Below are 25,834 nucleotides of genomic sequence, written 5' to 3'. Positions count from 1 at the left end.
GAGTAGAACTCCTGGCTTCTTAATGTCTCCCTTACCTATTCCTCTCTGTGGAGAAGGAATGAGTAACCTAACAGATGAGTAGCAGCCACTGATCAATTAAAAGGCTGTAATCCCTAGAGATTTAGTCTTTTTTTTTTCATCTCTGTCTGTCCAAGCATTGCCCACAAGAGGCAGTAATCCTGGATAAGAGTGTCTATAGAACCCAACGTCCTTCAGGTCCCATCTAAAGGCCTGCATTTGAGGGCTGGTGGTACAGAGAGCAAGTTGGCCCATTTGATGACCTAGCTATGTGACCCCTCCAACCAAGCTCTATCCACCACGAAGTTGATGTTTTCATGTCCACTGTGGAGCATGACGAAAATACCCAAGACCTGGAACACAGGATTCAAAAGAGAAATGGAAATTAGAGTTTCTGAACATGTTGGATGGGAAAAAGAAGACCGATTTGGGACTGGAACTGTCTACACTGAAAATTTCTAAATTTCGTTAAGACGACAAATATCTCAAAAGCCTCCCTCTGACAGAGGAGGTAATAAAGAGAGTCCTTCCTTCCATACAACCTGTTATGGACTGAACTGTGTCCCTCACAAATTCATATGTTGAAGTTCTAACTTTCAGTAGCTCAGAATGTAACTACATTTGGAGATGAGGACTTTATAGGGATAATTAAGTTAAATGAGGTCATTAGGGAGGCCTCAGATCCAATATGACTGGTGTCCTTATAACAAGAGGAAATTTGGACTCAGACATTCATGTGCACAGAGGGAAGGCCATGTGAAAGCACAAGGAGAAGACAGCCATCTGCGAGCCAAGGCGAGAGGCCTCAGGAGAAACCAACCCTGCCAATACCTTTGTTTTGAACTTCTAACCTCCAGAACTGTGAGGAAATATTTTCTGTTGTTTAATTAGGCCACCTAGCCTTTGTACTTTGTTTATTTTGTTATGACAGCCCTAGCAAGCTAATATACCACCCACCATACCAAAGTGATAAAAATGCTGTTGAATTAATCTCTTGTTGGGAGAGTTCTCCCAGTTGTGCTTTAAGTTCACAGATCATGGGCTCTAAGTGACAAGCATGGACTCACTGGCATCCTGGCAGACATCAAGACATTTTTCTCTGTTTCTCCTCCTTCCCTCTGATCTGAGCCTTTGTTACGGTCGATGGCAACACTAACACTTGATTTAGAAATATGATTCTTCTTGAGGGTAACAGCTGCTCTTGCTTTATACTAAAAAAAATAAAATAAAATGAAATCTATGCACTGTTATTTTTAATTTCCCTTGGACTTGAACTTATTCCCACAAGGGAGCAACAAAACCTCCTTAGTTGTTCCTCTGTACAGAACACTCTTCTCCAGAACGCAGCTGTTTCAGGTTAAATGTCAGTTCCTCAAAGGTGCCTAGTCTGACCCCCAAGATGATATTAGGCACCTCTGTTGAACATTCTCATTACATCCTACATTTTCCTTCACGTGCCTTATGACAATGGGAGTTAAGTACTTATTACCTGTGATTACTTTTTCAAAATATTTTTATTGCAGTATAGTTGATTTATAATGTTGTGTTAATTTCTGCTGTACAGCAAAGTGAATCAGTTATACGTATACATATATGAACTCTTTTTTAAGATTCTTTCCCCATATAGGTCATTATAGAGTATTGAGTAGAGTTCCCTGTGCTATACAGTAGGTCCTTATTAGTTATCTATTTTATATATAGTAGTGTGTATATGTCAATGTCTCTGTCCCTCCTGATACACCATAACCTTCATGAGCGCATGGGCTGTGTCTATTTTCTTCTGCTTGTATCCCCAGGACCTCGCCTATTTCCCAGCACTTTGTAGGCCCTCAAGACACATTTGTTAAATGCATGAATAAACCAGTCCTACCAGATAAAGTATGTATAACTCTCATTTTCTCTTGGACTCTGTTTTATTCAAGGCTGAAAAAAATGTGGTAAGAGCTATACTTTCCTGACATCTGAAGGAAGAGTTCAGGGGGTGATTTCATTTAGGGTGGCCAGATAACACACAGGATGCCTGGTTAAATGTGAATCTCAGATAAAAAACGAGTAATTTTTTTAGTCTAAGTATATTCAAAATATTGCATAATTATTATTTATTGTTCTGAATTTCACATGTAAGTGGGCATCCTGTGTTTTTATTTGCTAAATCCAGCACCTGTACATTCAGAGCATCTTACTAATAGGAAATAAGAAAGTAAGCCAACAAGAGACATGAAAACTACAAAGTCCTTGAGACTAGGAAGCAGGAACTCACCTTAGTATCTGTACCACCTATTCACACACACACAGACACACACATACACCATGAGGAACCCAGCATGGCACCTTCCACAAAAGCACCAATAATCAGTTGTTGAATTGAACTAAAGTTTTAAAATTCCAAGTGTCTCCATTCACAAAAGACCACGAAGGGCAAAATGCTACTAAAAAGAGTAAATTAAAAAATAAGTCAATAATTACATGATCCTAAAGCTGAAAGGAGGTAAGGACCACCTTTCTACTGCCTCATTCCCTGGGGGTATGGGGGGAAACGTGGCCCAGAGTGCTTCCATGGCTTATATAAGACCTTCCAGTTGGCAGTGGCCTATCTGGGGCTATAACCAGACCACCCTAGGTTCCCAATGCTCCTTCCACACCCCCTCACTAAAGATATTTCTGACAAAGGCAAACATTTTCTGGCATAGAAAATTCCATGTCTACCTTCTCAACCAGCTGCCTCAGCTGTGTAACCAACCAACATCCACCAAGCTATTATGCATAGTCTTTAAAGAAATCCAAGTAAGAGCTTTGCCCTTTCTTAAGCTAATAAACCGTCCTCTTATAGATGGGTGGAACAAAATGATAAGTCAAAAATAAATATAATTGTTCAAAAATATTTAAGGCCTTTTACATGAAACTGCTTTTCATTTATAGACACATCAGATCATACCAAAGAGCTCTTTATACATTTTTTTAAAGGGTGGCAGCTTCAGTTCAATAGTGTTAGTGAGACAATCCCTTAAGCTGTGTCAAAATGCCAGTTATCCTCGATGCCTCCCAGATTTGAATAATTTAGAGAGAGACAAAACACACACAGAAAGAAGGAATCATCTTTTGACTACCGCTGCGTTTGACGAGGCTGCTTCCCCCTGCCCCCTCCCTTTTTCCTGAAGCATCTTTCTCTCTCTATCAGTGGTGACAAGTGTCAATCAAACCTTCTGTGGCTGAGGAAGGGGGAGGAATGGGCAGTGAAGCCAAGGGGAGGAGAGGGGGAAGAAACATGAAACATTCTCAAACAATTGCTCAAGGAAGATTCCCTATCAGTGTGTGGTCTGGGGGAAAGAAGTCTTTTCCTTTTTTTGCTTCTAATCTCTAACCGACTATTTACCTCTTTTTATAAATTTGAATCTCTCTGTTGCTCCAAAGGCTCCAAAACAAATCGCTGGTCAGCCAGGATTAAGCTGCTTTGTTGCCAACGATTAGCAGGTTTGCCTGTAGTTTTAACATCTTCAGCAACAGCTGAACGTCAAATGATTCAGGAAATACTGGTCTTATTTTGACCAAAGCCATATGAATGCTTGAAATAAACTGGGGGAAAAGTACCACATAGAGAGGATTCCATGCTTAACGCAGACAGAATGAGAACTCTATTGACATTTGCATTTCTTTTTTTTTTAATGCAGCCATGATTTTGAAAAATATTACATACCAGCAACCTCCTATCTCAAAGAAAAGTCTCTAAAACATCCAGTTTATGTCCCAGACTCTAGGAAATGTTTAATTCAAACACATTTACACACAAGAACATTTACAAAAAAAAAAAAACAACTCATTAAATATTTTGTGGTTCAAAATCGATGTAGCATTCATTTTCTGAACACTTACTATGTGCTGGGTACTGCACTGGAATAGGAAGAAGTAAAATGAATAAAACCCACTCCCAGTTTTCAAGAATTGTCTTTTGCATTCACTTCTACACACTTTAATCACTAAAAAATCCTCAATAATATAATTATCTGAGACCCTGCTATGTTATTTATGCAGCCTTGAAGGTCAAGGACTATGCCTTCATCCTCCACATCCCCTACTACACTTCACAATTATCTTCCAAATAGCAGTTTCTCAAGGTAGCATCACGGTATAGGGAAAGGCACTAATCAAGAGTCAGAGGCTCTGGCTCTCATTGATCTTGTGTGTGGACATAGACAAACCCCTTAATCAGTGGGTCCTTTTGGCTTTCTGCATTTGTAATGAGGGAAACCCCTTTCCATCATCTTTTACAATGCCAATGTCTGTGATTCCTTGACCTTGTGACAAGGAGACTGACTAGCAGGGTTTAAGGGTCCTTATCTGATTTTAAGCAACTTGAGGGTAGAATTTATCTCTCTCATTGAATCCCCAAGGACACAGTGTCCTGCAGTAAAGACTGACATACTTGAAATCCACGCCAAGAGTCTGTGAAACAGAAAGCAACTAGGGTAGCTTAAGCAAGGTCCTAGGGCTCAAGCTATAGAAAGACCTACAGCAGACCCAACTTTATATATGGTAATTTTTGAGGCAACCAGCAGCCATCAGTGCCATGGGGCTTGCAGACAGGAGGGGATAATCCGTCAGGGGCTTCCAGATAATAATGTACTACAGGAAGTGGGACTGGGGATGATGGGAAGGCCACAACCTTGGCAGAGCTTGAAATACTAGCTATGTAAATGAAACTTTACCCATTTCCCTTGTATATTTTGCCTGCAAGGACAAGTTCTCCCATCCCTGTGTGGATCTATTCCCTGTCCCTACCTGGATGTGCCACCTCAAATCAGGAACACAATAGTAAACTTACCTTGTGTGAGGTACAAGGAAGGGGCTAGATCAAGCCCAGGAGACTTACCTCTCCTGCTTCTCTCTCATCATTTCTCTCATCTTCTCCTGTACCACCAGTCTCCTTCTCTCCGTCATCTTCTTCCATTCAGTCTACAAACATATTCAACTTATTTTTATTCATTCATTCATAAATTGTAACTTATTTTGGATTTTATTTAAATACTATCTAGGAATAGTGTTTTTCCTTTCCCTTTTTTTTTTTTTTGCAGTATGCGGGCCTCTTACTGTTGTGGCCTCTCCCGTTGTGGAGCACAGGCTCCGGACGCGCAGGCTCAGCGGCCATGGCTCACGGGCCTAGCTGCTCTGCGGCATGTGGGATCGTCCCGGACTGGGGCACGAACCCGTGTCCCCTGCACCGGCAGGCGGACTCTCAACCACTGAGCCACCAGGGAAGCCCTCCTTCCCCATTTTTATAATTTCAATTCTTTTTCTTGTCTTATTGCTCTGTCGAGAGCCTCTGATATAGAATTGATTAGAAGTGGTGATAGTAAGTATCTTTGCCTTATTTCACAGTTTAAAGGGAATGAGTTTAGTGTTTGTAGGAAATGTTTATTAGATATTGCCAGGTGAAGCATATTTCTTCTAATTCCAGTTTGCTAAGAGTTGTTTTTTGTAAATGTGCTTTAATTGTATTAATTTTTCTGTATCTCTTTACATGATGAATTACAATAACAGATTTTCTAATGTGATCCATTACATCCATTTCTGGAATAAGCTCAAATTATGTAGTTCATTTCGAATTAGCTTTGCTAATAATTTTTGTTATTTTTTATCTACATTCATGAGTGACTTATACTTAATTTTCCTCTCTCATAGTTTCCTTACCTGTTGGTATCAAGCTTACACTAGCTCCTAAAATAAGCTGGGGAGTAAAACCTTTTACTTTTTCCCTTGGGGAAAAATTTAAGATTGGGATTAGCTATTTGTTGACTATTTTCTAGAGCCTATAAAAATCATCTGGGCATGGTGTTTTTACTGTGGGAAGATTTTAAGTTATGGATATAATTTCTCTAATGGTTATAAGACTACTCAGATTTCTATATAATTTTGAGTCTACTCTGGTTATTTGTAATAATTTTCTAGGAATTTGTTTTCAAAATATTTGGTATAAAGGTATTTGTAATGTTCTCTTATTACCTTTTAAATTTCTATTGTGTTTATAATTATGTCCCTGTTTTCATTCCTAATATCACTGAAGTTTTCTTCTCTAACTTTCTCTACTGATTCTGCCAGAGGCAAAAATATTGGTATTCTAAAATAATTAACTTTTAGCTCTGTTGATTTCCCTGTTCTATGTTTATTTGATTTTGCATTTATTTTTGCTGTTATATTAATGTATCAGTTTTCTTTTGTAATTTCTTTGGATTTCTTATGCTGTTCTTTTTATAACTTAAGTTAGATATTTACTTCATTAGCTTTTGGCCTTTTTTTCCCTAGATATAAGCATTCAAGGCTATGAATGTCCCTGGCTGTGTCCCACAAGTTTATAAGTAATTTTTTAATTATTCACATATTTATAGTATAATTCCCAGTATAATATCTTCTATAATTCATGAATCATTTAGATATATGCTTTAAATTTCCAAATGTATGAGTTAGAGTACTTGATATTATGCTTATATCACCCTGTGATGTGTGTGTGTGGTACATCACATCCCACTTATTGCTTGGTGTGCTAGAAGATCACAGGTGTCTGTACAACTCTACATTTAATTTATTTTCTTGAACCTTTCCCCCAAATCTCTCATGCATTTAATACTGCTGAAACATTAGATCACTTAATTTATTTCCCTGCCATGGCTTGCCTTTGCTCCTGCTGTTCCCTCCTCTTAGAATGACCTTCCTCAACCCACATACACATATTAAAATCCCCACGTCCCTTGACACATTATATAGAAAACTCTAAAGTCTCCAACAAAAAACTATCAGACCTAAAAATGAATTCAGCAATGTTGCAGGATACAATATTAACGTACAGAAATCTGTTGTGTTTCTGTACCTAACAATGAAATATTAGAAAAAGAAATTTTAAAAAATCCTGTTTAAAATTTCACCAAAAAGAATACCTAGGAATAAACTTGACCAAGAAGCTGAAAGACATATACTCTGAAAACTATAATAAACTGATGAAGGAAACCGAAGATGATACAAAGAAATGGAAAGATATACTGTGCTCTGGAATTGGAAAAATTAATATTGTTAAAATAGCCATGCTCCCCAAAGCAAACTAAAGATTTAATGCAATCCCTATCAAAACACCCAGGATATTTTTCACAGAACTAAAACAAATAATCCTAAAATTCATACAGAACAACAAAAGACCCTGAATTGCCAAAGCAATCTTGAGAAAAAGAACAAAGCTGGAGGTATAATCCTCCAAGACTTCAGACTATACTACAAAGCTACAGTAATCAAAACAGCATGGTATAGGCACAAAAAAAGACACATAGATCAATGGAACAGAATAGAGAGCACAGAAATAAACCCACGCACCTATGGTCAACTAACCTAGAAGAAACGAGGCAAGAATATATATAATGAAGAAAAGACAGTTTTTTCAACAAGTGGTGCTGGGAAAACTGAAAAGCCACATGTAAAACAATGATATTAGAAATTCCCTTACATCATATACAAAAGTTAACTCAAAATGCTTTAAAGACCTACATGTAAGACTGGAAAACATAAAATCCTTGAAGAGAACATAGAACATAATTTGACATAAGCCATAGCAATATTTTTTTTGGATCAGTGTCCTAAGGCAAAAGAAATAAAAGCAAAAATAAACAAATGGGGCCTAATTAAACTTAAAGCTTATGTTATGGGAGAAAATACTTGCAAATGATGTGACTAATAAGAGTTAATATCCAAATTATATAAACAGCTCTTATAATTCAATATCAAAAAACCTCCCAAACAACCCAATCAAAAACTGGGCAGAAGATTTGAATAGAAATTTTTCCAAAGAAGACATACAGATGGCTAACAGGCACATGAAAAGATGTTCAACATCACAAATTATTAGAGAAATACAAATCAAAACAATGAGATATCACCTCACACCTGTCACAATGGCTATCATCAAAAAGTCTACAAATAACAAATGCTGAAGAGGATGTAGAAAAAAAGGAACCCTTGTACATGGTGGGGATGTAAATTGGTGCAGCCGCTATGGAAGACAGTATGGAGGTTCCTCAAAAAACTAAAAATAGAACTAACATAGGATCCAGCAATTCCACTCCTGGGTAGTAAATCTGGGAAAACAACGCTAATTCAAAAATATACATGCACCCCAATGTTTATAGCAGCACTCTTTACAATAGCCAAGACATGGAAGCAATGCTCATCAACAGACAATTGGATTAATAAGAAGTGGTATGTATATATACAATGAAATATTACTCAGCCATAAAAAAGAATGAAATCATGCCATTTACAGCAACATGGATGGACCTAGAGAATATTATGCTCACTGAAATAAGTCAGAGAGAGAAAGACAAAACCTCATGATATCACTTATACATGGAATCAAAAAAATAATACAAATGAATGTATATGCAAAACAGAAACAGACTCACAGATATGGAAAACAAACTTGTGGTTACCAAAGCGGAGAGGGGAAGGGGAGGGACAAATTAGGAGTAAGGGATTAACAGATACAAACTACTATGTATAAAATATATAAGCAGCAAGGCTTTACTATACAGCACAGGGAATTATAGCCATTATCTTGTAATAAGTTATAATGGAGTATAATCTGAAAAAATACCAAATCAATATTCTATACACTACGCTACACACTATGCTATACACCTATCCTAATATAATGTTGCAAACCGACTATCCTTTAATCAAAAATAATAAAATAAACCCCCTATGTCCTTTAAGAACCTTCTCAGACTCCTCCTTCCTGTGAACCTCGATAGCACTGACACTATTTCTCCATCACGAATTGTCCTATTTTGTATTGCATGATATATTTCGCGAACATTCTTTCTCCCACTGGATCACTAAGGAGCTTGAAGTCTAGAACTCAATCTTGGTCACTTTTGTAGCCCAACTCTACCTAGGAAGGAATCAATATGTAAATACTGAAAGAACATGCTTTCAAATGCAGGAACTTTCATGGCTCTAACTTCACTAATTAAAAATCAGTTTGAAAGAATCTGTCTGCCTAAACATCATAAATGTTCTGGGATAGAGCAAACTAATTATAGGATCTGAATACACTTCCATAAATACTACTGACATTTTTGCACTAATTGTTGTGTAATTCAAGACCCAGATGTTCCAGACTTGTTGTACTAAAACAACTTGAATCAATTTGGCAGCCCACTTCACACCCCTGGCAGGCTTTGTGACAAGTCACATCACATTCCCTACTTGGTTGGATTTGTTCCCATTTTCTCCAATATGGTAACTTGAATGGCTAAAAGTAGAAGCATCAAAAGAGGCTCAATGTGAGGGTCAAGGAAACAAAATGATACCGATTATTTTAGAAGTTGCTTTCAAATTTGAACTTTTCATGGAACTGTTAATAATTAAGATGACATTTCTTTAGACAAAATTATGTTTATAAGAATTTTCAGGAGAACCTTTGTTTCTGCAGAAGGCTAGGTAGACAGGTGCACCTTTTAATAGTATCGAGGCAGTAGACGTCTGAGTACAGGGTGAGTCACAGTACCTGGGTCTAAATTCTAACTTCACCACTTAGTAGCATGGGCTCTTGAGCAAGTTATGTAACTTCCCTATACTTCAATTTCCTCATCATTAAGGTGGCTTTAATCCTAGTACTTGTCTAATAGTGTTGATGCAAGCATTAAGAGAGTTCATACACACAAAGCTTCTAGAGGAATGCCTTTCACACACGGCTAGTGAATTCCTATAATATTAATATTGTGCATGGAGATCCAGCTACAACTGCCTCTCATTTACATGACAAATCTATGTGCTTTTTTAAAAAAAATACAGCAATGAAGAAATTCGAACTTAAAATATATATATGCACTAACTTTGGAATAATTTGTTTAAAATTCTTGCCAATTCTGGAGGTGCCTTATGTCAGCAAAGCAGTTCAGAAATGCTCCTGGTGGCCCTCGAAACAGAGTAAGAAAACTCTTTTCGGTCAAACGCAAGACAGTTTCTCTGGAAGTATCCACCTCCCAGTTGCCATTGTTGAAGGGCTCTGAGATTATACGTTATGAAATCCTGTATTTTCCAAGTGTTTTATTGCTTTTCTTCATTTTATGAACACATGCATTTGATTTAAACATTTAAATTAACCACCACTTTTCAACAACTTAGTCAACCATTTTATGCATTTGTGAGCCGGGTCTGTATTCTAACTCCACATCTGGTTTCACCCTTTCATGTCAATGCTATTTTAGTACGGGGATTCTCAGTGTACACTGAGATAATAAATTACTGCGTCAGATTTTGCCAGATGAGTAGACACTTTCAAGTACAACTGGAAACCTAGCTCCTCTAACGGCTTGAAAAACTGAACACGCCTCTAACAACACTTACCCTGAAGTCCGTGAGTTGTTGATTTGCCCCATGGGATCTGCTGGATTTTTTTTTTTTATCACCTGAAAGTGTCTTCTTTAATAATGGTTGAAATGTACATTTGCACTTGGATGGTATCTGTGATTATCTCAGTTCACTAAACTGCAAACCTGATTATTCTCCCAATTAAAACAGCAGTGGTTGCCTATTTCTCAGCAAGACACATGGAGCCGCGACAGGGTCTTGAATGACCAAGATTTCATTTCTTTCTCAGAATATTTTATACGATTCAGTAATCAGTAAAATTGGTTCTTCTACAATGGGCCTCCTCTGTCATTAGTGAGAATTAGCAAAGTTCTATTGCCTTAAAAAAAAAAATAAAGTGGTCTATTACTGTGAATGAACCTGCTCTTTTTTGTGTGTGAAGACTCCTTTTAATTTTAAGGAGGGCTTTCATGCTTTTGTGTTGTGAATTAAATCACCATTTCATGAGGTTTATCTTTGTCCAGGAAGGAAGAAAATCAATCTTTCATTAAATCTATGAGACCAAAAATCATGCTTACCAAAAGGGCTACAGACCTGGAAGATGCAGCAGCATGTCCAATGTAGAGCGTCCAGGGACACGTCACTCCTCATCCAATGCCCACATGCTGCAAAACGTACATTATTTCTTTTAAGGAAATACCATACAATTTTTAGTTTGCAACAGGTGCACCGATGTCAATATTCCTTAAGTAGCTTGTTGGCTTGTGGGTTTGGATATACTTGGAGTTAAATCTTGTGTGCTCTGAAGTGCAACACATGCAACTTGTCCTGAGAGCAATCACACAGGCTGTAGAGTTGTTATCACAGAACCCCCACAGCAAGCATGTTAGCTGGTGTTTCCTGGTGGGCTGGACATGAATTTCAAACGTCAAGTCTTTTACAATGCTGTGTGTGCGTGCGCACGTGTGTGCATGTGTGTGCGTGTGTATAGATGTTGGGGTTTTGGGTGGAGATGAAAAGGGGGATCAAAGCAAACTGAGATGACAGACAACGTTGGTACAGTGACAAGAGCCCAGGTCCTGGAACCAGTTCCAATCCCAGCTTTGTCTCTTACCCACTGTGCTCCCTTGGAAAGGTTCACTAGCTGAACCTTGGTTCCTTATTTGTAAAATGGACATGATGCTTAATTCATGTGGTAGTTGGAAGTATTCTTGATAATGTATGTGTTTATCCCACAGCAGGTGTCTCAGTTAGTTGTCACTGTGTAACAAAGCAATCCAAACTCAGCAATTTCACCTGGCTTAGCTGGGCCATTCTGGTCTTGGCTGGACCCCCCACGCATCTGCCAACAGCTCTGCCTCTGTCATTTTCAGGGTGACTTGGCTCTCCTCCTCATGCTTCCTCCACCTCCATTGTTTAGCAGAGACTTGTTCCTTTGGTAGAGGCAGGGCTACAAGAGAGCAGAAATACAGAAGGTCTCTTGAGAACTGAGCTTATAACACATAATGTTACTTCCATCATGTTCCATCGACCAAAGCAAGTCATGCGGAAAGCCTAAATTCAAGGAAAGGGGAAATAAATTCCACCTCTTGGAAAAAAGGATCTGAAAAGTTATATTGCAAAGGGCTTAGGAAGACCATTAATTGAGGCCATCAATGTAATCAATATACTACAGTAGGCATGTGATAGATTGTGACTATAGCACTAGAGAGACACATCTAGGGAGGGGGGTGAGCAAACCTGGCTACTGCTTGTTTTTGTAAATAAAATTCAATAGGGATACAGCCACACCCATTTGTTGACATTGTCTACCGTATTTTCATACTACAACAGCACAGTTAAGTACCTGCGATACAAATGACATGGCCTAGAGACCTACTCCCAAGTTCTTTACCAAAAATTTCTGCTCTAGAGCTTTGCTATTCCAAATATTGTCTGTGGGCCAGCAGATTTGGCATCACCTGAGAGCTTGTCAGAAATGCAGAATCTCAGGTCTACCGTATCAGAATCTACATTTTAACACGATTCCCCAGGTAATGCACAGTAACGTTTGAGCAATGCTGGGCTAGAGAGCAGCTCAACTGCTTAGACACAGTTTGAGCGTAAGGGTCCCAGTGATAGCTCTTGAAGAGACAGGCTCCAGTTGTAAAGCCCAGCAACTGTTGTTTACTTGGGAGCCAAGTTGGCTGCTACGCTGGTTCCAGGAGTTCTGTCCATCTCTGGCAGCGATTACATCCTTGATCCAGGGATACAAAGCAGCGTGGATATCCCATGAGTGCAGACTGGTGAGGATGAGGCTATGGGGTGCCCCAGTCAAATCAGCTAGTTGGGACTAGACTCTGATTTCTGGAGACCAGAAAAAGAGGGACCTGAGAATAGCTAGAAGCAGGGACTGAGTCAGTGTGGTAGAAGCCAGTGCTGTAAGCTGGGTGGAGTCAAGGAGGGATAAAGGAGGCAGGCAATTCAGGGACCAGCCCTAGTTACTGCAGATGTTGGGCATGGCTGGCTGAGATCTAGAGGGTGATTGAGACTGGGCCGCTGTGCTTGCACTTGGGAGCGTGGTTGAGTCCCTGCTCTAGTTGTCTCCTTAAGCTTTTAGCTTTTTTCTCAAAAATATCTGGATGAGAATAAGTGCACATGAGGGGCTTCTATGAGGCTACAAATGTGCACCCTATAAAAGTGAAATAAAATAAAACCTTCCTTGTGAATTTCTTGTGAGCACTGAGTTATTTCATATAAATGCTTAAAATATCGCCTAAGGCAAACAAAATGCTTGAGAAATGCTATATATTATTATCATTACTGTCATCATCATCATCAGAACAGGACCAAAACATCATCAGGGTCCCAGGTAGCTTTGAAGTGCAAATATCCTTGGCTTGCCATGTTAAGGGACAGCCCTCACCATCAGCTACACTGCCAACTGGAACTGGAGACAAAACGCGCCTGAACTTCCAATGGGATGCTGGTTGAGGTTCCAGCTCGGAGGAACTGCGGAAAGAAATCAGGAGAAGAAAAGAAGAGGCTATATTACGAGTAAATACAGCTCCGAAAACTAGGCATTCAACCCACAGTTATGGATCTTCCATCATGTGCCAAAGCCCTTATTGAGATACTTCCTTATTCAAAGTTATCCAACACCACTCGGCATTTACTATGTAACATGTTACTTAAAATAATAATCATTATAATTATTATAAAAGAATCAACATTTACTTGGTGTTACCTTGTGCCAGGCACTAAGATAAATCCTAAAGATGCATTTCCTATTTAGATCTCACAACTCTGGGTCAGATAGACCCTCAAAATGCCTTGCAGCCTCTGTGGCCCAGAAACAAAGCAATCTGAACAGATGCCGACCAGAAACAACTGGTAAGACCATGCAGGGTTTAACATCACCTCTAGATGTAGCTTCTGTTATTATCACCATTAGTAAATGGAAAACTAAGACCCAGAATGAAAGACATGCTGGGAAGTCTGGGTGCCGGGTATTTGAAATGGGGCATCTAATTCCAGAGTTCTCATATCCTTACCTACAAAATCTGGAGCTCAGAAGAGTAACACATGTTCCTGAATTAACCAGAGTTGAAGTAATGGTACATCCGCCAAGTACAATAGTAGATGGACTGTGTAGAGGCGTACAGCAGGAGTTTTTATTCAATGCCAGGACCACTGATTTAACAGGAATGCTAATCAGTTCCTACTTCAGGATTCACTCCAAACATAACTCTCTGCTTGCAACCTTTCCTGAGTTTCCCCACCCTGCTCCATACACAGAACGAGAGTCACGTCTTCCTTGGTACAGGAGCACTTTGTACACAGCTCTATCAAAGCATTTCTTACGTTGCATTGAAATTACGTATACGTACATTTCTCCAGGAAGACTGTGAGCTCCTTGATGTCAAGGATTATAGCTTTTTTTGACTCTGTGTCTGGAGTATCTAATATAACATTTGGGACAGAGCAGATGCCTTATACATGCTGCTGAGCTGTTGAAAGAATGAATGAATGGCTGACATAACCAATTGCTCACGGTAGAATGCTGTTCTTGCATCATTCAATCATTGTGAAGAGACAAAGTCACTTAAAAAATATATCTAATAAGATTTCTATTACATTCATTTATTATTTATGTATTATTTATTCACCTACTTATTATTACATTCTATTACACTTTTGGAAACAGTGATCACATTTATTGGCAAGAAAGATTATAAAAATCATTTGTCCTCAAAATACACAATGGCATTGTTGTTGGTTTTTTTTATGAATTCAACATGAATATATATATTTGTCACATGAGTGGGTGTTAATCTTTCCTGATATGCAGGAGGATAAACTGGTTTACTGAAAGGATATATATATGGGGAGATATTTCCAAAATACCATTTCCAACACAGAGGTTACTTATATTTCATATACTGTTAGCTTCTTTTTTGCATTCTGAAAAATTTTTTGAAAGAATTATTTTTAAATTATTTGGGAATTTAGTTAATGTACCAATCAATGCAGTGTGAAAAATAAAAAAGTACCTTCTGTTTTCGTTAACTAGAAACTCCTAGTTTTCTTTGTTTTTTTTTTTTTTGCTTTTTAATCAGTTATTTCAGAAAAAAGTTCTGAGATAAAATGTATATAAAAAAACTAGGTCCATTTCAGAAGTCTTTTATATTCTTAAAATTTTAATTTACCCTAATTATTGGATAGCAATTATATTTTAGACTCTGACAATATAAAATTAATAGTCATGTACAATGACATTGTTTTAAAATCTCTTTGAAAAACATAGATGTTTTGCTTTAAAAAAATTTTTTTTATTAGGTGTTTCTTCCTGTGTCCTCCTTCCCTTGTCCCCAACTTTCCCTTTCCCCACCTCTTGACATCACCCAGCACTGAGACGCCACTTCATTTATTTAGATTCCATTTTAGTGGATTAGTCACTCACCTAATGGATCTGGCCTCTCTAGCTCGGAAAGCAAACATACTGAAAAGTAAATACAACTGAACAGATCAAGCGACCACTTCCGGTGGCTGCACCTGCCATTTGGACCACTTTCCACACGCAATTTGAAAAACATCTAGCAGATTTCTCTACCTGATGAAGGTGGGGTGGGAAGAGCACTGGAACATGAGTCTGGGAATCTCGGTCCCTGCCAGGGCTTTGATCTTCAGAGCAATGTGACCGTTGGCTGATCACTTTCCTCTCTGGGTCTCACTTTCCTGGTCCTTAAAGAGAGGGTTGGACCAAGTTACCTCTAAAAGTCTTTCCCATCTTGAAATTCTATATTCACTCATTTAATAAATGTTCACTCAAGCTCCACTCTGAGTGAGTCACTCCGCATGGCATCGTGGGGACAGGCAGGTGCAGACAGCATGGCTTCTGCCTTCAGGGCTTGAAACTAACAGGAGCATTCACACAGGATCAAAAACAAGCCTGAAACATGTGCTAAGCTATTTCTTTCAAGGCTAGTTAGCCTATGTTATAAATCCTTTTCAAGGAATGTTTTTCATGATTAAGTCCTACAGATGTATACTTATATATTTACTTAACTAAACACCTGCTGAATCTTAAGTAATCTGGAAAGCTCTTCCAAGGACAATTAAAGATGAAAGCCAGAAGTGAGGGAAACACATTCTCTTGGTGGATGTGTTTTTTCTCGTCCTTCTCCTTCACTTGGCTCATGGAGTTGAACTACTATTCCATGTCTTAGAATTTGAATCACACAGATTCTCCAACCTCTTGACTCCAATAAGCCAACAAAGGAACTAACTGTTAACCTTCTCAGGAGCTTTCCAAATTCAGCACTGGAACTCAGCTCTGAGACCCACCTGTTCTGGGATGGGAAAATGTAAGGACACTGTAGATTGCATTTGTGCTTAACCTAAATTTATTTTCTCTCAGTTGTGGTATGAAGTATTTCTCCAGACTTCCTAGCAGTCTTAATTTTTAAAGCAGAAACTTTAAAAAATAGCTAGGTTGTGTTTTCTACACTGATATAACCATGGCAATATCTTTTTTTACAGTAGTTTGCACAGAAAAGTTAATCAAATAGCCTATGAAATATTACTTTTAATATATCGCCATACTTTGTCTTTAAAATGTTGTTTATGACAGTTTCCAAATTACTTCTTTTTTCTGCTAAAAAAAAGTCTTAAAAAGTCACTAAACACCAAAATTCTAATTTCTGTGAAGTCATTTTATCCCACTAACCATCTGCAATAAAGCAAGCATCAGATGTGTACTCACAAGCTATTGCCACCCTAACATTTGGAGTAGAAATACATGGCAATCAATTTGGGTTAGGTGACTAAACATCTTTTTTTAAGAAATGAAAAACAATACTTTAGTAGCTACTTTGGAAAAAAACCAACATATGGAAATCCAAATAAATACCAAAAATATATTTGTGAAAATTCACTTTACAAAAAGATTCACCATAAAGTTACATTTAATATTAAATTTTTCTAATACATTGAAAGAAAGTTTATTAATATAAATTCTACTTAAATCCAATTTTAGTGGCACTCATCTATTATGGAAATCATGATCTCTGCATTATTACATTATTACACTCTTACTTTACTACTTGTCATTTACTGGCATATAATCATAATTAAACTCTGGATTTCAATGGGAAATCATTAAGTCTCTGAATGTTATGAAAAATCTTACTACATTATGTATTTGAAATTAAGTAAAGATGAGGAAATAAATTTTTTAAAAAGACAAGTAGTTGGCAAATGTCCCCGTGCTGTACATGCCCCAATCTCTGCAAAAATGTTCACAATATCTTTTGTAATCATTAAAATAATTCCAATTAGATATTCAGGAAAAAGTGCCCTGTTTTATTCAGTGTCCTACCATCTGCAATTTTAAAATCTGCCTGCAAGGCATATTAATATCATAATTACACATTTAATGATTTATCATGCCCTTCTGATAAGTAGGAAATGTTTCTTTTTGTTAGCAAAACTCTAGCCACAATAAGCTTAACAACATATTGGTAATTATTCTCAGTCACTAGATTAAATTCTATGAAAGTACTTAGGCTTGTCCCTTTTTCACAGCTATAGAGGACAAGGTGAAGTTACCAGTGTTTTGTTAGAAACATGGATGTTACCTATGGCAGTGCCAGATAAAGAAGTAAAATAAAGACATTATATGAGCAAGAAAGGGGTACTTTAGAGCAGTGGCTTTCAATGTTGGTTGTACAACAGAATTACCTGGGAAGCTTTTAAAAATCCTATTCCATAGGCTACATTTATTCCAATTAGAGATACTGTGGGTTCATTTCCAGATCACTGCAATAAAGCAATATCTGCTTTATTGCACACGAGTTTTGGGGTTTCCCAATGCATATAAAAGTCATGTTTATACTACACTGTGGTCTATTAAGTGTGCAATAGCAGTATGTTGAAAAAATGTATGTACCTTAATTTAAAAATACTTCATTGCTAAAAAATGCTAACATCTGAGCGTTCGGTGAGTCAGAATCTTTTTGCTGGTGGAGGGTCTCCCTTCTATATTGATGGCTGCTGACTGATCAGGGTGGTGGGTGCTGATGGTTGGGGTGGCCGTGACAATTTCTTAACATAAGACAACAATGAAGTTTGCCCCATCAGTTGACTCTTCTTCCATGAACAATTTCTCTGTAGCAGGCAGTGCTGTTTGATAGCTTTTTATTCACAGTAGAACTTCTTTCAAAATTGGAGTCTTCTCAAACCCTGCCACTGCTTTATCAACTAAGTTTATGTAATATTCTAAATCCTTTGTTGTCATTTCAACGATCTTTGCAGCATCTTCACCAGGAGTAGACTCCATCCCAAGAAACCACTTTCTTTGCTCATCCATAAGAAGCAACTCCTCATCTGTTAAAGTTTTATCATGAGATTGTAGCTATTCGTCGTATCTTTAGGCTCCACTTCTAATTCTGGTTCTCTTGCTACTTCTACCACATCTGCAGTTCCTTCCTACACTGAAGTCTTGAACCCCTTAAAGTCATCCATGAGGGTTGGAATCAACTTCTTCCAAACTCCTGTTAATGTTGATATTTTGACCTTTTACCATGAATCACAGATATTCTTAATGGCATTTAGAACGGTGAACTTTTTTCCTTTCCAGATGACTTTTAATTTACTCTACCCAGATCCATCAGAGGAATGACCATCTATGGTACCTATAGCCTTGCAAAATGTATTTCGCAAATAATAAGACTTGAAATTTGAAATTACTCATTGATCCATGGGACACAGAATGGATGTTTTATTAGCAGGCATGAAAACAACATTCATCTCATTGTACACCTCCATCAGAGCTCTTGGGTGACAGGTGTATTGTCAACGAGCAGTAATATTTTGAAGGAAATCTTTTTTTCTGAGCAGTAGATCTCAACCATGGTCTTAAAATATTCAGTAAACCATGCTGTAAATAGATGTGCTACCATTCAGGCTTTGTTGTTCCATTAATAGAACACAGGAAGAGTAGACTTAATGTAATTCTTAAGGGCCCTAAGATTTTTCAGAATGGTAAATGAACACTGGTTTCAACTTAAAGGGTCAGCCTGTCCTTTGAAGCTTTGAAACCAGGCATGATTTCTACTCTCTAGTGATGGAAGTCTTAGCTGCCACCTCCCTCCAACAGAAGGCTGTTCTGTCTACACTGAAAATCTGTTATTTATTGTGACCACCTTCATTAATGATCTTGGCTGGATCTTCCGGATAACTTGCTGCAGCTTCTACATCAGCACTTGCTCCTTCACCTTGCACTTTGATGTTATGGAGACGGCTTCTTTCCCTCAACCTCATGAACCAACCTCTGCTGGTTTCAAACTTTTCTTCTACAGCTTCCTCCCCTCTCTTAGGCTTCCTAGAATTGAAAAGAATTAGGATCTTACCCTGGATTAGTCTTTGAGTTAAGGGACTGTTGTGGCTGGTCTGATCTTCCATCCAGACCACTCAAACTTTCTCCATATCGGCAGTGAAGTTGTTTCACTCTCTTGTCATGCGTGTGAACACTTTTAATTTCCTTCAAGAAATTTTCTTTACATTCACAACTTGGCTAACTGGTGCAAGAGGCCTAGCTTTTGGCTTATGTCAGCTTTCAACATGCCTTCCTCACTAAGCTTAATCATTTCTAGGTTTTGCTTTAAAGTGAGAGATGGGTGACTCTTCCTTTCACTTGAACACTTAGAGGCCATTGTAGGGTTATCCACTGGCCTGATTTCAATATTGTTGTGTCTCAGGGAAGAGGGGAGCCCAAGGAGAGGGACAGAGAGGGGAGATGGCCAGTCAGTGGAGCAGTCAGCACATACACAGCATTCACTGATTAAGTTCACTGTCTTACATGGGTGAAGTTCATGGCACCCCCAAACAATTACAATGGTAACATCGAGGATCCCTGATCACAGGTCACCATAACAAATGTAATAATATTGAAAAAGCTTGAAATATTGCTCGAATTACCAAAACGGGACATACAGACATGAAGTGAGCAAATGCTGTTGGAAAAATGGCACTGATAGACTTGCTCAACGCAGTGTTGCCACTAACCTTCCATTTATAAAAAACTCAGCATCTATGAAGCACCATAAAGTGAAGCACAATGAAGGAGGTATACCTGTAAATCAGAATCTCTGGGGGTACAGCCCAATCATCAGTATTCACTGAAGCTCCCGGAGTTGATTCCAACATGCAGCCAACGTAAGAACTGGGGCTACAGAACAGACAAGAGGAGGAAAGAACCTAAGCTCAGATTGTCTTCATAGCTCTCATTCCCAGTAGATCACATCTACGATGTTATCACATGAAACATTCAGCCACCTAAAATTTTTGATCTTGAAAGTTGTAGTTTCATAGCAGGCAAGGGACCCAATCGCTGGCCTGCGGGGTGTTTGGGCTGATGTCAACCTAAGAAGGGCTCTTCCAGGAAAGAGCTGATGCCCTCTGAGGAGATGAGGACTCTGCTCCCAGCACCCACACCAGAAGCACGGCACCCCCTCTGAGGTCATCGCTTAGTGTGGCTCGGTCCATGGGTAGCTTGGCTCATGTACAGACGCTTAGACAAGTGTGGGAATGGTATTCATCCCACAGACTATACCGGAGTCTTCCCATACGTTTATTCTCAGCCCCTGAAGACTTGCTCTGATAACTGTCTGTCAGTTCTAGTACAGTTGACCCTTGAACATTCGGGGTGGGAGGGAGGGGTGCTAGGGGCACCAACCTTCCAAATAGCCCAAATTCCAGGCATAATTTATAGTCAGCCCTCCATATATTTGGTTCTTCCTCATCTGCCATTCCGCATCAGCAGATTCAACACACCAGGGATCGTGTAGTGCTGTAGTATTTGAGTGAAAAACAATCATGTATAAGTGGACCTGTGCAATTTAAATGCCTGTTGTTCAAGCGTCAACTGTATATCTCTTCACCTAAGCAATGCCTGGCATTCTATGAAAGGAGAAAATAGAAGTGAAAAATCCCCAAGTTAGTGTCAAGCCGGAATTGATCAACAACGGTGCTACAGACATGTAAAACTATACTACAAATAACTTCACACAAAATGTCCTACTTTGTTACCTTGACTCCAAGGCTATAAATGTAACTTATTTTTGACTTGGACATAATTTACTTTTCACTCTCTTTTCTGACTTCACTCCCCATCCCCTTGCATGTCATTAACAATCTCTCCATTTACTTTTAGAGATTTATCCAGTGAGTCAGGATACACCATCTTTAAACTAATATTCCTGCTAAATAAGCAACGATCATTCCAACATACATGGACATCTCTGTAGGTCTTTATTTGAGGTGATTTCAGAAGTTAATATATTATTTCATCTCTTAAAAGAACATATTTAATGGTAAGCAGTAAACAGAAGAAAAGAAAAAAAAGGAAAGTGGTATTATTGTATTATCCTATTTCCACCAAATGTCAGGGAAAAATGTAATCAATAAATGTCTGAAATGAATAGAATTGTGTAAGTAATACCAGAGGATTGATAAAAAGTGTGTTTTTCAAAACTTGAACCCTACTCCAACAATATAAAAAGCGTCTAATACTATTACCTTGAGATAAGAAAAATTAATCAGAAACAGACATTGGAACACCCACCTACTAGAGAAATTTCAGCAGTGGTTATTTGTTATATAGCCTTAGGCAAGATTATTAAACTCTCTTAACTCCAGTGTTCTTACCTGTCCAATGATAATAATTTCTCAAGGACATAATTGCTTCACAGAAGAGCACAAGCTATGGAGTCAGAAAGATGTGTCATTGAATTCCACTCTGTCAACTAGTAGCTGAGCGATCAGAGCCAAGTTAATTAACCTTTCTGAGCTTCACATTTTTCACGTGAAAAAAAGAGCAAAAACAATCCCTAATGTAGAGAGTTATATAAAAGGTTAATGAGATAGCATGAATTAAGAGCCTAGTTAAATGCTGGGAGCACTCTAAGCACTTGAAAATTGACAGAGCTGATTATTTCTCATAAAGTTGGAATCACTGCAAAAATTAGTAATTGTAAGAGCCAAATACTGAGCTCCAAATTCCTAATTTGTTCCATAAATATTTATTGAGCCTTGATGCATAGAAGCCACTGTAAGGAAATCTATAAAAATAAACATTGCCCTCAATCAGTCATTTAGATGAGACATAGGGCACATATAAAAACAACTATTGGATCAGGCAGTATGTTGACAGCTCAGTGCCTAACACCTGCCCAGATCAAGTTCTTTAAGACAGTAGGAGTCCAGCTAGAGCAATTCGGAGACTAGAGGGAAAGTGGTGGTCTTTGAGTTGGATCTTGAAGGAGCCGCATGGGACAAAATGTGAGTGAAGGACATCCAGGTGGGACAGATAGGAATCAGTCCAGGAAGCAGCCAAAATAATGGACAGAGTTTACTTAATTTGGCAATGTTTTTGACAGAACAGAAATGATCGGCGGTAATCCCATTGCTAACCAATCCCCGTGAGCCATTCTAAAATGATCAATTTGATTTCAAGCTTACAGAGTCAGTCAAAGTAAATCCAAAATAAGCTCATATTCTAAAAGCCAAAACGTGGAAGCATTCCTTGTAACTTGAAGAAATGGTCACTTAAGAACACCGAGGTAGAAAGATGCCATGTGATTGAGGATATCAGCTCGCTCGATACCAGGTGAAATCAGTTTGTCAGTTTCTTTTAAGAGAACATAACTGGAAATTGGAGTGATTTTACTGAGGGAAATTTCACTGGATAAACATTTGCCATACATTAACTTACCTCTTGAGCAATTAATTCTATGTTAAGAGGGCAGGATTTAAAGGATTTGGAAGAATATCAGAGTATATTCTAATGATTTTATGCCACATGACTCTGTACCATATGTGACCAAATTTAATTAAACTGATTTTTTTAAAAAGATGTCATTGTTTGTCGACAGTGTGTATATAACCCTTGGAACCTAAACATTCCAACTATTGGAAATGAAGTCATAAAAGTAGTTCAACCGTGCAAAGATTTAATATCTCTTTAAAGACATAGACCTGGGAGAAAGGGATTATCTGTTCATACAGTCAAAGTAAACAACCCATTTTTGGGCCCAACAGATGGAGGCTTTGAATCTGGGGAAGAGGAAGCAGAGAAGAATAAAAATGCAGAGCTTAAAATGACCACTTAGACAATGTTTTAAAAAACCTTCTTCCCTACTCAGTGTGAGCCCAGAGGCTCATTATTACACGTGTAAGAAAACACAAAAATCCTCTGGGTCTGAAATTTCTCAGTCTATATTTTTCATTCATCAATATGTTTGCTCAAGTTTTACTATGCATAGTTAATTTTGTAAAAACTGAATTAAGTTTGATAAGACTATCATATTTTGGTAAGTCAATATGATAAGACTATCATATTTTGCTCTATTTTCAGTAATTTATTTCAGTTCCTTTAATATTTTATCTTGGTAAAACTATGCTTTGCAAGAAACAAAAAAATTATGATCTTTAAAAAAGAACCAACTATAAAATCAATATTTGATAGCAATTTCAAGTCATGACTTCTTAATTTGGTCAAATTAAAGCCTTTTTTTCACCGTAACAAGTACCATTTTCTACACCCACAAAAAAACTGTTATCAACCGTCTCATCATGCTGATATTTTGAGTTAATATTTAATCAAATGACAATGAGAAAATATATTAGAAATGTAAGTACTGAAACACAACATAACAGAGCTAGGTGACTTGCAGTTTCTCAGACTCATTCTTGCTTGAAAAGTAAAGCAAAAATTAAACATTTCATTTGTTCTAGACACCATATAACAATTTGGGCCCTGGTGAAGCAATCTGCCTAATATTCTATTCACTTTACGTCAAAGAAAATTTTATGTTATGAGCCTATAATTTATGAAATCAATATTTCTTGTACAATTCCAAAAATTAACTATGCATTATTCCATTCAGGGATAAAATGTTTGAATGCTATGAGTTTGAAATGAGAAAAGCAGAAGTGAAACTCTGACCCTCCACTTCCTATGAATAGTCCCAGGCCAGTTTGTCCTCCTGACACCCACCCCAATCCTTTTCTCCTTTCCCATGAGTTTCCCCCACTTTAAGATTAATCTAACCCATCACTTTCTCTATGGGACCTTCCCTGATTGCCTCTAGTCCGGCTGGGCCAAGCTTCTTCACCACCTGTATATATCTCTCTCTAGCAGTTGGATTTGACTATACCAGTTAGAAATGTAAAGCTTGTGTTAAAATGATCATGTAGCTATAACTGAACTAAACAAGACAGTTTAAAAGAGGAAAAATAGCTAATAGCTCTTAAGTGTTCATTGGGTTCCAGGCTCTGTGTTCAGCCCTTTTATGTGTATCATCATTCCAGTCTCCCAACAATTCTATCTGGCATGCACTATTATTAGCCCCATCTTATAGATAAGGTGACTGAGCCTTGAAAAAATTTAAGTAATATTCCCAAGGTCATACTGCAAGTAATTTGTGGTGAGAGAGCACTTCAACCCAGGTCTTTCTGACTTCAAAATCTGTTCTTTTAATTGCTATGGTGTACATTCTTTCCTTAGGGTTTTGTTTTTTTGTTTGTTTTTTTTGTTTTGTTTTTGCGGTACGCGGGCCTCTCACTGTTGTGGCCTCTCCCGTTGCGGAGCACAGGCTTCGGACGCGCAGGCTCAGCTGCCATGGCTCACGGGCCCAGCCGCTCCGTAGCATGTGGGATTCTCCCGGACCGGGGCGCGAACCCGTGTCCCCTGCATCGGCAGGCGGACTCTCAACCACTGTGCCACCAGGGAAGCCCTTTCCTTAGGGTTTTATCCTATGTTTAAGACCTAAAACTCCTTTGAGATGTAAATTCAGAATTTATAAGAAGTATTTATGAGAAGAAAACAACTTCGCTGTCATTTTAAAACAATGTGTTGGTTTTTCTTATCAAATGTTTAACCATTATATAATGAATTTTCAGCATACACTACCACTGTTCATTTACATCTATAGAAATCAACATGATGATGTTTTACACTCACTATTCAAACATCATGACCTGACATTACAGTAAGTAAACAATAAGGTACCCAAAATAATTTGATTTAAACTCTTTCTGGCAGAGTCTTCATAGCTAAATGATAATTGAAGCCAAGGCAAGGCAATTATTCATTTAAGGGCTCCATATGAACACAGCATTTTTAAGTTGAAAATCAAATTGTCTTACAAATGTTTACATACAGACATATAAATGTTTCAGATGTACATATATACATATTTTGATATATGTAAGGGGTCTCCTCATCCCTTTGAGAAACATAAGTATGTAAGAGTGATCTAGAAAATTTCAAAGATTAAGGAAGTCATGAAGGAGGTGAATTTTCAACTGCTTTGAGGCAACCTCTTTGGAGGCAAATATAAATGGAATGGGATTCTGGTCTGACACCCTCTAGTTGTGGGATCTTACACAAACCACTTAACTTCTTTATCTCTTAATATCTCCATCTGTGAAAATGATGTATTGAAAGAATTACATGTAATTATGTGTGTGAAAGTGTCTAACAGTGTTCAGTACAAAGCTGACTTTAAAAAAGTTAGTTCCTTTTCTCTCTTTTAACATTTTTACATGCACTTACTGAGCCCCTACTAATGTTCTAGACATGGTTCATCCCTTGGGAATACAGAGTTGGAAGACAACGGAGCCTCCAAAACAGTCCACAGTTTAGTGGATAAAAATGATCAGAAAACTTACAAATAAACACAACATACCTTGTGCTGAACCAAAATAAGCACAGACTGGAGGGAGGACCAGGTTGGGGTGGGGGCTGATGGGGGGATGGGCTTAAGGGAGCCCTTTGTGGGAGCGTGATACAGTCTGGTAAATACTCGTGGAGATTGACAGTGAGGTTCTATAATTTTTTTCTGATTTCAACCTCACAACAAACCTGCAAGTTACATACGAATATTCCCATTTTTCAGGTGATGAAACAGCAGAGCCTAGAGAGTGC

At 38.1% G+C, this 25,834-nt stretch overlaps 1 protein-coding gene across 8 annotated transcripts in view; it reads right to left on the bottom strand.

Moving 5' to 3' along the window:
- Positions 1 to 2,148: 2,148 nt before the first annotated feature.
- The window catches only part of LOC307194945 (uncharacterized protein C12orf42), a 307,116-nt gene continuing 283,430 nt past the window's right edge, over positions 2,149 to 25,834 (bottom strand). For 6 of the 8 annotated variants that reach the window (XR_013830674.1, XR_013830675.1, XM_079938427.1 and 3 more), the window contains 6 exons: positions 19,979 to 20,074; positions 15,458 to 15,588; positions 13,271 to 13,356; positions 11,662 to 11,815; positions 10,960 to 11,030; positions 2,149 to 4,968 (listed from right to left, as the gene is read on the bottom strand). Coding sequence is in view for 2 of the 8 variants with exons in the window: in XM_079938431.1 (XP_079794557.1) it covers positions 11,667 to 11,815; positions 13,271 to 13,356; positions 19,979 to 20,074; positions 20,582 to 20,655 (405 nt within the window). In the remaining 6 variants the exon portion in view is untranslated. Of the gene's footprint in view, positions 4,969 to 10,943; positions 11,031 to 11,661; positions 11,816 to 13,270; positions 13,357 to 15,457; positions 15,589 to 19,978; positions 20,075 to 20,581; positions 20,949 to 25,834 lie in introns of those variants that run through there. The other 2 variants (XM_079938431.1, XM_079938430.1) reach the window with 2 other exon arrangements.

Source organism: Stenella coeruleoalba, assembly GCF_951394435.1.
Source record: "Stenella coeruleoalba genome assembly, chromosome: 11".
Classification (NCBI taxonomy): Eukaryota; Metazoa; Chordata; class Mammalia; order Artiodactyla; family Delphinidae; genus Stenella; species Stenella coeruleoalba.
The sequence above is the reverse complement of the archived record's forward strand: the minus strand, read 5'-3'. Positions and strand labels throughout refer to the sequence as shown.